Here is a 12,659-nt window from a genome sequence, read left to right on the forward strand (position 1 = left end):
AGTGATGTTAAATCTTGATCAATTTAATTTTCTATAATTTAAAATTAAAAATTTTAATATATATATTTTTTATTTTTTTAATAGAATAGTAGATTGACCCCAGCCAACAAGCTGTAAACTTTGTTCAAGATAGTCGAAGCTACTTGAGGCCGTCAATGGCGGCTGCAGCCCCTATCGTTCCCGCCAAGCCCGCACCGTCGCTTCCGACGCTGCTCGCCATCGGCGGCAACCACCAGGCCCTCCTTTTGCACCGATGCAAGACTGTCCACGATCTCCGCCAGATCCACGGCCACCTCATCAAGACCGGCGCCGCGCACCTCCCTTCCGTCGTCGAGAACCTCCTCGAATGCTCCGCCCTCCTCCTTCCCGACAGCCTCCGCTACGCCGTCAAGGTCTTTGGGGCATCACCTCGACCTACTACCCAAGCCTACAACATTCTCATCCGCGCCTACACACGCAACGGCTGCCCCAACGAATCCCTCGCCCTCTTCCTCCTCATGCTCGACCGCGGCGCCCGGCCCGATAAGCACACGCTCTCTTGCGTCCTCAAGGCCTGTTCCAGGGCTTTCTCGCTCCGATGCGGGGAGCAGGTCCACGCCCACGCGCTGAAGGCGGGGTTCCGCTCGGAGGAGTTTGTGGTGAATAGCTTGATCCACATGTACGCCTGCTGTGGCGAGGTCGGGCTTGCGCGGAAGCTGTTCGACGGGATGTCGACGAGAGGTATAGTGACTTGGAACGCGATAATCGCTGGGTACTTCAAGGTCGGGGAATGGAGGGAGGTTGTCGAGCTCTTCCGCAGCATGCTGGAGCGGGGAGTGGGTTTCGATAAAGTCACTCTGATCAGCGTTCTGACGGCGTGCGGGAGGCTGGGGGATCTGGACTTGGGCAAATGGATAGGTGAGTATGTCGAGGCGAATGGGCTTAAAGAATGCCAAAATTTGGTCACTGCTCTGGTGGATATGTATGCCAAGTGTGGAGAGGTGGAAACAGCGAGAAAGTTGTTCGACGAAATGCCTCATCCCGATGTCGTCGCTTGGAGTGCCATGATATCAGGTTACACGCAGGCAAATCGGTCTCGCCAAGCTCTTGCCCTTTTCCATGATATGCAGAAGGCTATTGTGGAGCCCAACGAGGTGACCATGGTCAGCATCCTTTCTTCTTGTGCAGATTTAGGTGCTCTTGAGACCGGCAAGTGGGTGCATTCTTACACCAAAAGAAAGAACTTTCAATTCACTGTTAATCTGGGAACTGCGCTGGTGGATTTCTATGCCAAATGCGGGTGCATGGATAATGCACTCGAAGTGTTCGAAAATATGCCAACCCGAAACGCTTGGTCTTGGTCGGTGCTGATTCAGGGCCTAGCGAGTAATGGGCAGGGAAGACAGGCATTAGAGGTTTTCTCTTCGATGCTGGAAGTGAAATTTATGCCAACTGACGTGACTTTTATTGGTGTTCTATCTGCTTGCAGCCATGCAGGCCTAGTCGAGGAGGGTCAGGTTTTTTTCGATAACATGAGCAAAAAGTATGGTATTAGTCCTAGGATTGAGCACTATGGTTGCATGGTTGATCTCTTTGGGCGAGCTGGTTTGATTGAAGAGGCATATTGGTTTATCAAGAGCATGCCCATTGAACCAAATGCCATTGTCTGGAGAACGTTGTTGTCTGCCTGTAAAGTTCACAAAAATGTGGAGTTTGGCGAAGAAGCATTGAAGCAAATCGTTAAGTTAGAACCCAGGCATAGTGGTGACTACATACTTCTTTCAAATATTTATGCATCCGTTGGTAGATGGGAGGATGCAGTAAGATTGAGGAACCAAATGAAAGAGAAGGGAATTGCAAAAGATCCAGGATGTAGTTTGATTGAATTGGAAGGTATGATCTTTGAGTTTTTTGCCGAAGACAGTTCTCATCCTCAATCAAAAGAGATATATGACAAAGTCAATGAGATAGTAACAAAGATTAAGCTGGCTGGTTATGTGCCAAACACGGCAGAGGCTCGGTTAGATGCAGATGAGGATGAGAAAGAAGTCTCAGTTTCCCACCATAGTGAGAAATTGGCAATTGCCTTTGGACTGATGAAATCTCCTCCTGGAATTCCCATTCGAGTGTCAAAGAATCTCAGAGTATGCACTGATTGCCACTCAGCAACTTAGGCTGATCTGAAGGTCTATGAGAGGGAAATCATCGTAAGAGACCGTAATAGATTCCATCACTTCAAAGATGGATCTTGTAGTGCAATGATTACTGGTAAATTGAATGCAATATCTGGTCTTCTGATTATTGATAAATTAAATGCAAAATCTGATATCAGAGTTGCTGTTTCTACACATCCAACATGGCCTAGAAGCACTTGAATCGCATATATGAAGTGTCTTTTACTGTGAAATATTGAAAAGTACGTATGATGCCTTCAGGAAGTATAATGATTAATCGAGTTCTCAAGTTAGACGAAGATGCAAGATGGTTCATTTTTGTCATCAATAAAAAATTAGAGCTGTTGATGCAAGATGTAGGCTCAATATTCATTATGTGGGATGAGAATAGAGCCTTTGAAGCACATATGGGATTCTTGCTGCCCAAAAGAGAGTCTTAACTACCGAGCAATCAAATATTTGATATTTCTTGTTAATCAGCTAGGAAACAAAAGGCAAGATTTCTGCTTTTGAATAACTCTTGTTCTTCCAGTTATTCCAGCAGCAATCAAACTTATGCAACAATCACAAGATCAATCTGTCAATACATTTGAAACAAATTGTAGGGCCTTCCTTGATCTGGGGATCAGTAGCAATGACTGATGCAGGAAAAACATCCTCTCTATTTTTTCTCTGTTGTTTCTCTTTGAATGGGGATCAGTAGCAATGAGTCCAATGACTGATGCAGGAAAAACATCCTCTCTATTTTTTCTCTGTTGTTCCTTTCACACTAACACCAGTGTTGCTAGACTTGGGCCGAGCTGGTTGGTTCAACCAGTTATACCAGGAAATGGAGGCCGATCTGATTCGGTTGAAACAGCCAAAGAATCCCAGTTTAAATGTTTTTTTGACCAGTTCAACAGGCAAATCCTTGACTGGGTGGGATCCATCTTGAGCTTCCATTGGTGAACTTGTTCCAGGAGAATCAGGCGATAAAACAACATTCTGAGAACTCATGGCTCCGTCAGGAAACACTTGTTGAGGGGGTGAAATGATGGATAGGTATTGCAGAAGCATCTGAACAATCTGGCTGAAGTCAGGTCTTGTACTTGGATCCTCCTCCCAACAAGAAGTTAAGATCAAAGCCAGCTCTTCAGGGAGGTCATCTGTACTGGGCCTGACATCTAAACACAGAAAAACATAAACTCTCACTTCAAACAACAAGACTACCTTGCAGCACAGTGAGCCAACCTTGAAAGCAGCTGCATAGGCAGCTTGCAGGTTAGACATGCCTTCAAATGGAAGCCGATTACTAAGCATCTCCCACAAGACCATTCCAAAGCTGTCGACATCCACCTTGTGATCATAATGTTTCTTTTCACCACGCTGTAATGTTACGTTGTTGTATAACTTGAAAAGGAGAAAAGATTAGCAACCAAATGATAACTGGTAAGATTCAGCTGCAGGATAGCGAATTGTAAAAAACACTGAGAAGTACCTCTGGAGCCATCCAACGGCATGTTCCAGTTTCAGCAGTCATAGCCTCTGTTTGTGTTTCTTCTCTTGCCAGACCAAGGTCCACTAGTTTGACGGTTCTCAGATCTGTAGTCAATAGCAAGTTGTCTGCAACAGAAACAGAGTATTAGAACGTCGTCCAATATTTAATGCCTGATGAAACTAGAATTAGCCTAAGAAAGGATGGTGATGGGGTCAGAGAACTAGAAGTTGGAAGCATGAAGAAGAATGTTTTTATTCACCAGTAGAACCTGAAAGGAGGTTTTGTGCAGTCATTTCATATCAAACAATGAAGCAGTCTTAAACAGACTTCAGGAAGTCAGGCTCTTCACAGTTTCTTGTTGATAATTTCTTTCTCAATGACGCACATTTAGTTGGGGATATAACTATTGTGACCTTTGGAGAATCTACATTTGTGTTTCTGAGTAATAAAACACAGCAGTACTGTCCCAATTGAATGCTTAACAAACTAGAAGAACAACACTCAATAGAGCATTCCTATTCAGAATTTTTATGTGTCGTTTTATACTTCTGGCTTCCATCATTAGCTTGCAGAATTTTTATGACTAACTCACTGGCTTCCATGATTAGCCAAGCCAAAACAGAAAGTAATGATACAATTTAGCGAAACGACCGTGTGCCACCAGCAAGAGCAAACAGGCTTCAGAGATTTTGTGGATATATAATTGTTTCTGCTAATAATAATTGCTGACGTATATGCTCATCAAAGATAGCTGCTGAAGAGGATAAAGAATTTGAAAAATACTCCAAAAGAGAGTTAGAATGACGTCGGGATGAGTTCCGTCAAACCATGCCGACGTTGAAGTTAGGATTTTGCATGAGGAAGAAAATTAAGGACTTGAAAAAATTAGAGTTTAATGTATGCATATCTGTCTCCATGGGTATAAGTCCTTTTTTTATAGAGTTGTTAATATCTGTTTTAAGATATATTCCGAAATATCCATTTTAATTTAGAATGTCCATGTTTTTTGAGAATATGTTTCTATCTTTTTTGAAAAAACAGTCTTAGCCTTCCTTGATTGCGCAGACCAACGACTCCTAGGATCAAATAGGCCCTAAGGTTGGGACTTGAGGCCAGGATAAGACTAACACGTAATACTGAGCAAATATCGAGATCGGAGCTTGAGGTCGGAACTTGAGACCAAGATGAGATCTGCATTTGATGTCGAGCGAGTGCCGAGTAAGTGTCGAGGCCAGAGTTCGAGGTCAGGACTCGAAGTCGAGATGAGGTCGGCATATGATGTTGAACAAGCTCCAAGGTGGAGCTCAAGGTCGGGAGAGACCGAGATGAGGTCGGCACGTGATGCCGAGCAAGTGTTGAGGTTGGAGCTAGATGTCGGGACTTGAGCGCCAAGATGAGGTCGACATGTAATGTCGAGTAAGTGTTGATGCCGGAGCTCGAGGTCGAGATGAGGCTGACACGTGATGCCGAGCGAGCACCAAGACAAGAGCTCGATGTCAGGACTCGAGGTCGAGATGAGATCGACACGTGATGCCGATCAAGTACTGAGATCGGAGTTCGAGGTTGGGACTCGAGGCTGAGATGAGGTTAACACGTGATACCAAATAAGTGCTGATGTCGGAATTCGAGATCGGTACTTAAACATTGAGATGAAGTCAGCACGTGATGTCGAGTGAGTGTTGAGGTCGGAACTCAAGGTTGGAACTTAAGCGTCAAGATGAGATTGACATGTAAAGTTGAGCGAGCGCAAGGCGGGAGCTCGAAATCGGGACTTGAGCGTCGAGATGAGGTTGACATGTAATGCCAAGCGAGTGCCAAGGTGGGAGGTTAAGGTCAGGATTCGAGACCGAAATGAGATCGACAGGTGATATTAGACAGGTGCCGATTTCAGGACCGAACCTTTAATGAAAATTATTATCTAGGCCTGGAGTGTAAGCTGCCAACTAATCACCCCTTAAATATTATTTAATCTTTCTCGAGTCTAATTCCTTCCTCATTATTCTAGGGCCACGTGGTTACCAAGTGGCACCCATACGGCGGTTAGCGCCTCCACCGTATCAATACCATTTTAGCTAACGTGCAGAAATAACAAGGAGTAACAGCAAGAATCAAACGAACCAAGAACAACATGTATATCACTAAGATATCTTTCGATATTACCAGGCTTCAGATCACCGTGAACTATCCCATGAGCATGCAAGCACTCTATAGCTTGGGCTATATCCAATGCAAAGCCAACAGCAACAACAGGCTCCAAGCTCCTTGGTCTCATGTTTCTCAAGTATTTTCTCAGAGAACCTCCAACCAGAAGCTCTGTGATCACTACCATCACAGGCTCCTTCACAGCTCCAACGAACTGTAATCAAACACCAAGATCAACCAATGTAAAACCCATGATCCAATGAAAAAAAGGGGAAATTTTGGAATTTGATAAACATCAACAGACTGAACCTTGACGAGATTCTTATGCTGAATTTGTGCGAGTACAGTCACCTCCCTCATGAACATTGCCGCTCTCTTCGCCATCTCCTCAGGGCCGTATCCATTGTGCAAAACCTTGACAGCAACATCTTGATTCTTGTACCTGCAGCCAAGAACAGCCAAGCACACCGTCACAAACAGTGGCGGAGCCACGTTGTCTGCTACCCGGGCTACAGCCCGGGTAGCCGACGTGAAAAGTCTTAATTTTACGGTAGAATTTTTTTTTTTTAAAGAAAACTAAGGAGCTAGCCCGGGTAATCTCGTCGGAACAGTCTACAGTCGAAGCACAGGTAAATTACCCGGGCTGGCTCCGCCATTGGTCACAAAACAGAAACCAAAAAAAACAAGAAGAGAACACAAGAAAATGCTCTAAAGCAATTCAAGAACACGCTGAACCGACTGGTCATTGGTCAAGAACAAAGAAACTCACTTCCCCGCGTACACTTTAGCATGGCCACCCTCCCCGATCTTTGAGCCGACGAAGAGCAACCTGGGATCAATAAGCCACTGGGGATCCAGGAACCCGTTACCAGAGTCCATCTCAGCAGCAATTTGATGATATCTAGTATTGTCTTAACGGAGAACCATTACTCGCTCGGTGCTAAAAGATCACATTTTTATCACAAGAACAAAAGCTCGCGTTACCTTCAAACTTGCTGTTCCACATCCAAAAGCCAAATGCCAGCGCAAACGTCAATCCTCGCCGCGGCGCCGCCCCCCTTCTTTCGTGTTAGCAATGGAACAGAGAGAAGAAACCGTGAGAAGGTCGGAAGGCTACCAGAACTTCCATTCCTTGGAAGAGAGGACAACTAGTCCGAGCAGACGTAACAGAGGGGCGACGTTTAGGAAAAAGAAGTACAACAACATGCCACGGTCTTAACATTTGCCTCGACCTCGAGGACCTTGCCATTAATGCACTTACTTGCAAATTCTATTTAATTAAGGGGTTTTTTAAATAGCCTTTCCATTAGACGGCCTGTCAATTTTGATATAGCAGTTAAGTCCTTCCAAATTCCAAGATTTATAAATCTATTAGAGGGAGAAGAAGGAAAGAAAGAAAATTAATTTGTTAGATTCTTTTAGTCACCAAGAGGGAAAGAAATTTAGTTCTACCTATATTTTTCTTTCATTCAATCTCCACCTAAATTCAATAACCACAGAGGAAAGGAAAGTTAATCTAATAGACCAATTGAAAGTAAATTCTCAATCATGTTTCTAAATAAATATATATATAATTAATATCCAAATTATAAATTAGATAAATAAATCTTAATAGAAAATTTATGAGATACTTCAATTTAGAAGTGCACTAAACATACCTATAAAAATTAATATAACAAGATAAGATAAATCTTAAAAATTCACAAATAAACATAAAAATAGATGTGGAAACTCATAAGCTTCACTTTCATAAGATATTAAGTGTTGTCAAAAGTGTGTCATAAATGTAATGACATCAATATATAACATTAATTGATACAACTTAAGAAAAAATAAATTAAATAAATGGCGGATACTTCTTCTTAAATTCCAAATTAAAATCGTATACTACTATCAAATAATAATGTAAAAATAATCACATATCACACATCCTCGAAATGTACAGAGAAAATTAAAATATGATTTAAATTAAAACGATGAAAAGCCATAAACAAACAATCAAACATGAACAACGAGGTTTTTAATGTTTTGGAGTCCTCCTCTGCCTCTGCTGGTACTTGTTTTTGATCCAATTGAAGCCACTGGCCGTGCCTTCCTTCACCTTCTTGAACCCCGACGACGCCACCGCCTTTGTCTTCTCTGCTCCGCTCTTCCACCGGCTGCCGCCGCCGCCGCCGCCGCCGCCGCCGCCCTTCTTGTTCTCCCTCGCCGCCGCCGTCGACGACCCGCCGTGGCTGCTGGAATCCCACTGGTCCGCCCACGACGTCCCGAAAGAGCTGTTCCTCTCCATGGATCGATTTGGAAATGCTGTCGAAGGCTTCGGTGACTTGTTTGAAGGGGAACCGAGGTTGAAGGCTTTGCTTGCTTATATAGCAGTGGAATATGTTTATTCTTGTGTGAGGAAGGTTCTCGCATTGCGTACGAGAATTCATTTATTAATTTTATTTTACAAATAAATTTGTGGATTTGATTTCGTACTGACGTCATTGCTCATGGTATCGAAGATCTCGCCCACATAATCACAGAAATTACGTGTTGCAGAAGCGTTGACTTTGGTGCTTGGTTTGACCTGCTTTTCTAGAAGGGGAATGGATTGGCCTGGAGGACATTTTTATTCGTCACATGATCCGGAAGCATCTAAATTTACGTTGACCAGGCCAAGGTGTATACCATATGCTCTGTGGCCATCGAATGTGTTTACTTGGATGGAAGAGTTTCGGAAATGGAAAGGGAATTGAAGGATTTCTTTTACAAATATTACATTCTTTGTGAAGTTTATTGTGTTATGGGATCAATAGAATCTCTGACAGAAACAAGTTTTACCATTTATTATCTGTTGGGAGGTAAAATATCTGAATTTATAAAAATTAAATTTGGGCTTATCTGCCGAAATGGTTTGAGTGGACCATCTTAAACTATCAAATAGGGAAGGATGGCATGCTTGAAATGGTTGCCTTATATGGCTGAGTTGACTTTGTCGAGCTATGAGTGCCAAGGCCGAGTATTGAAACCGAATCAACTGAGTGTCGAGGTCGAGTTGCCGAGGCCAAGTGTTGAGATCGAATTGCCGAGTTGTTGAGGCCGAGTTGCCAAAGTCAAGTTGTTGAGGCCAAGTGTCGAGGTCGAGTTGACGAGGTTGAGTTGTCGAGCAGTCTACGTGACGTAGTTTTCTTAAAACAAATTTATCCCCTTCGGCGGTGCTTAGAGGTCACGATAGATGTCTGTTTCTCATGATACAATGACGGACTGTGATCACCATCAATCACATGTTGATCGTGACAAACTGAGATCGTACCTGAATGCTATCATGACTGAATCTACTAAGTGAATGCACGACAGAGAGAAAGACAATGAGGGAACGAAGTGGATGAAGAGTATTTGCTTGCACACACATGCTCAAGATCATAACCTCCTCTTTTATAAGAGCTCCAACCTTAGTCAAAGTTAAATGGTCGGTGAATGACCATTTATTGTCTTTACACATTAGGATTAAAAAGTCAACCATTTCGCTTGGGATGTTACGGTTTGCTTAAAAGATTTTCACAAAATGGTTGCATCACCCAAAGTGAATACATATCCACTCATAGACTTAATGTCTTTCATATCAAATATCCGGCTCGCATCGTTGTATCCTTCAATCACAGCATGATATCGCATATAGTGCAGTCCATAAACAAGAGTATACCTTAAGTATCTCAATACTTTTGTTATCTCTTTCTAGTGCTCAACATCGGGATTACTCATGTATCTACTTAGTTTGCTTACTGCGTAGGCTAAGTTTAATCATGTACAACTCATTAAGTATATTAGAGTTGACTCTATATAGAGTACTCTATATGAGAGATCATCTTTCATCGATTTTTCAATAGATACTGACTGGTATCTATCGGAGTTTGTGACAACGCAATATCACCCTTGGTGAATCTCTCAATAATCTTGTTCACATAATGAGATTAACTCAAAACAAGTCATTCTGACGTTCTAAGAGACTTTAATTTCTAGAATTATATCAGCTAGATACATATCTTTCATGTCAAATTTTGAGTTTAACATATCTTTAATAAATTTTATTATCTTATCATTACTCCTAATAATAAGTATGTCATCTATATATAGACAAAATATAACAGACATTTTTTATGACTTTCATGTAAACACATTTATCATATTCATTGATCTTAAATCCACTTTCCTTCGTGACATTATTAAATTTCTCATGTCATTATTTTGATGTTTATTTCAAGTTGTATAACGAGTTCACAAATCTACAAATCTTATTTTTCTGCCTTAGCACAGAAAACCCTTCAAGTTGTTCCATATAAAATTTCTCTTCTAAATCTCTGTTTAGAAAAGTTGACTTTATATCCATCTGATGTATTTTTAAATTTCATAGAATGACAATTGTCAACAATACTCTAATAAAAGTTATTCTCAATATTGGAGAATACGCATCATAGTAATCAAGACTTTCTCGTTGTCGATAACCATTAATTATCAATCTAACTTTATACTTATCAATCGTGCCATTTGATTTCATTTTCTTCTTGAAAATCCACTTGTACTCTAGTGATTTACTTTCTTGAGGAAGATCCACAAGTTTCCAAATGTGATTTTGTAAGATAGAGTCAATTTTAAATGTAATTGTCTCTTTCTATTGAGGTTTCTCAAAAGAGCTTATTACTTACTGAATAACTTTGTAGATCACTTTCCAATATAAAAGTGACAAAATCCATTTCGAAGAATTTTTCCACCTGAGCTCAACCTTAACTGATTCATGATCTTCTTCTTCTTGTGTTTCATATGCTCATTTTGAGAAGCTAGCATCCTCTCGAGGCTTATACAAAAACAAATGTTCGAGAACGAGGGATTTCTCAATTTAATAATCGAGTTTTTGTGTATCTCCGATATTTGAGATTCATATATAAGGAATCTATCGACACTGTTGTTATCTGCATATCCAAAAAATATGCAATCAATAATTTTTTTATCACATCTTGATCCTTTTCGGATCAGACCAAAACTTTGGCTAGACATCCCCACACTCGCAAGTATTTGTAGGATGATTATTTTTCTTTCCACAACTCATAAGAGTTCTTACGATCTATTTTCTTTCGGGGCACATTAATCAAAAGGTAATTAGCTGAGCTGTTGTTTCGTGTCTGATCTCATGTTCAACACACAATTCAGCGAACGGTGATATATATTCAACATCTCGGTCACTTCGAATCACCTTAATTTTTTTATTAAGTTGGTTTTCAACCTCATTCTTTTATAGAATAAATTTTTATATAGCTTCATCGTTACTTTTGAGAAGATATACAAAATAATATTGTATGTTATCATCAACAAAAGTAAGGAAGTACTTATTCCCACCATGTGTCAGTGTACCTTTTAGGTCGCACACGTAAGTGTGGATTAGACCGAGTGGCTCGTTACTTCTTTAAACGTATTGAAAGGATGACTTTGTCATTTTCACTACAACACAAGACTCACACTTGTGTTTCAAGTCAAGGTGGAATATAGGTATACTTTGCATGTTAAATAATCTACATAGTACATAATAGTTAACATGTCATAGTCTATCATGTCACAAACACAAAGACTTAAGCATACAAGTGGAAAAGCTTTCATTCTTATTAACTGTGAGCCTAATAGCTATTACATTAAGTTTAAACAACACATTAGTTATATAACCCTTTCCTACAAAGCTGAGGCTAAGTCAATGAAGTGCCAAGGCTGAGTTGTTGAGGCCGTGTTATCAAGTTGAGAGCTGACTACTGACTGACTAGTCGGTAGAAAGAGTTGTTGAGGCCTACGTAACATAGTTTCTTTAAAATAAATTTGTCTCCTCCGACAGTGCTTAAAGGTCATGACGAACGTCTATTTTTCAGGATACAACGGCAGATGACAATCACCACCAAACACAGGTTGGTTGTCGAACTGAAATTATACCCCAATGCTATCATGGATGAATCTGTCGAGTGAATCCACGATAGGGAGAAATACAATGCGGGAACGAATTGGATGGAGAGTATTTGCTTGTATACACTTGCTTAAGATCATGACCTCCTCTTTTATATGAGCTCCCATCTTAGACAACGTTAAATGGCCAGTTAATGACTATTTACTGTCTTTATTAACCCAGAATAAAATGCCAACTGTTTGGCTCGGGAGGTTACAGATACACTATTAATATTAGTTAATGTATTTGTCATACAATTAAGCAGATAGTAAAATTGATGTGAGAGACAAAATGTGTTGGTGTAGTTTGCACTAATGGTCAAATTCAAGTTTTGATGAATGACAAATAAGTTAAAGTTAGTTTGTTGTGGGTTTAACCTCTTTACCAAGTGTGCAGGGTTGAAAGACTTAGGACTAGACACCAGGCTGAAATCCAGGGTGGTTGAGTCCTGGCGAGAAGTCCAGTTGGGTCCGTAAGGCCTGACAACTGACTGAAGACCAAGTTGGTTGAGACTTGACAAGAAGACCAGGGTGTGGTTGAGTCTTGGTGGGAAGACTTGGTGGGTTAAGAAGTCAAGTAGAGCTACACGAGGTAAGTGAGGTAAGTCACTGGAGGAGCGATCCGGTGAGGGCGAGTCCTATTTTAGGACGCTAGGCGCGGTCCAACTTAGGCCCATTTTGGTGACCCTAAGTTGAGACCTGGTTAGATCCTGGTTCGGATTTGGACAAGATCTAATTAACTTAATTTGAATTTTATCTCAAATAAAATATGCTAACTTTGTTTTTTAGAATTTATTTTACTTGGACTAACATTTAAAATTATTACTTATTTAAATGTTACTTATCTAAAGAATGCTTGCTATAGCCATGAGATAGAATTTTTTTAATTAAAATATTCTTTCACTTGGTTAAATGAAGCCACGTTG

The 12,659-nt window shown here is 40.9% G+C and overlaps 2 protein-coding genes across 2 annotated transcripts; one reads left to right on the forward strand and one right to left on the reverse strand.

The window, feature by feature from the left end:
• Window positions 1-155: 155 nt before the first annotated feature.
• Window positions 156-2,153, forward strand: LOC141826165 (pentatricopeptide repeat-containing protein At2g29760, chloroplastic-like). The gene has a single exon (XM_074713411.1). It carries the CDS (start codon window positions 156-158, stop codon window positions 2,151-2,153), a length of 1,998 nt encoding a protein of 665 aa, XP_074569512.1.
• A 741-nt stretch (window positions 2,154-2,894) lies between these two features.
• On the reverse strand, window positions 2,895-6,657 carry LOC141827246 (serine/threonine-protein kinase STY13-like). Its single transcript, XM_074714475.1, has 6 exons — window positions 6,542-6,657; window positions 6,082-6,214; window positions 5,791-5,986; window positions 3,631-3,755; window positions 3,380-3,542; window positions 2,895-3,316 (listed from the first exon to the last, which is right to left on the reverse strand). Exons 1-6 carry the CDS (start codon window positions 6,649-6,651, stop codon window positions 2,895-2,897), a joined length of 1,149 nt encoding a protein of 382 aa, XP_074570576.1. The 5' UTR covers window positions 6,652-6,657.
• Window positions 6,658-12,659: the final 6,002 nt, after the last annotated feature.

This window comes from Curcuma longa, chromosome 4 (assembly GCF_044706935.1).
Source record: "Curcuma longa cultivar G26 ecotype Majalengka, Jawa Barat chromosome 4, ITB_CL_G26_1.1, whole genome shotgun sequence".
Taxonomy (NCBI): Eukaryota; Viridiplantae; Streptophyta; class Magnoliopsida; order Zingiberales; family Zingiberaceae; genus Curcuma; species Curcuma longa.

Coding starts and splice junctions, on each gene's coding strand:
- LOC141826165 (XM_074713411.1), top strand. CDS start 156: ATGGCGGCTGCAGCCCCTATCGTTCCCGCCAAGCCCGCACCGTCGCTT.
- LOC141827246 (XM_074714475.1), bottom strand. CDS start 6,651: ATGGACTCTGGTAACGGGTTCCTGGATCCCCAGTGGCTTATTGATCCC. Junction 3,756..5,790: donor TCACGGTGATCTGAAGCCTG/GTAATATCGAAA, acceptor TTTCTGTTGCAG/ACAACTTGCTATTGACTACA. Junction 3,317..3,379: donor TGCAGCTGCTTTCAAGGTTG/GCTCACTGTGCT, acceptor TTCTGTGTTTAG/ATGTCAGGCCCAGTACAGAT.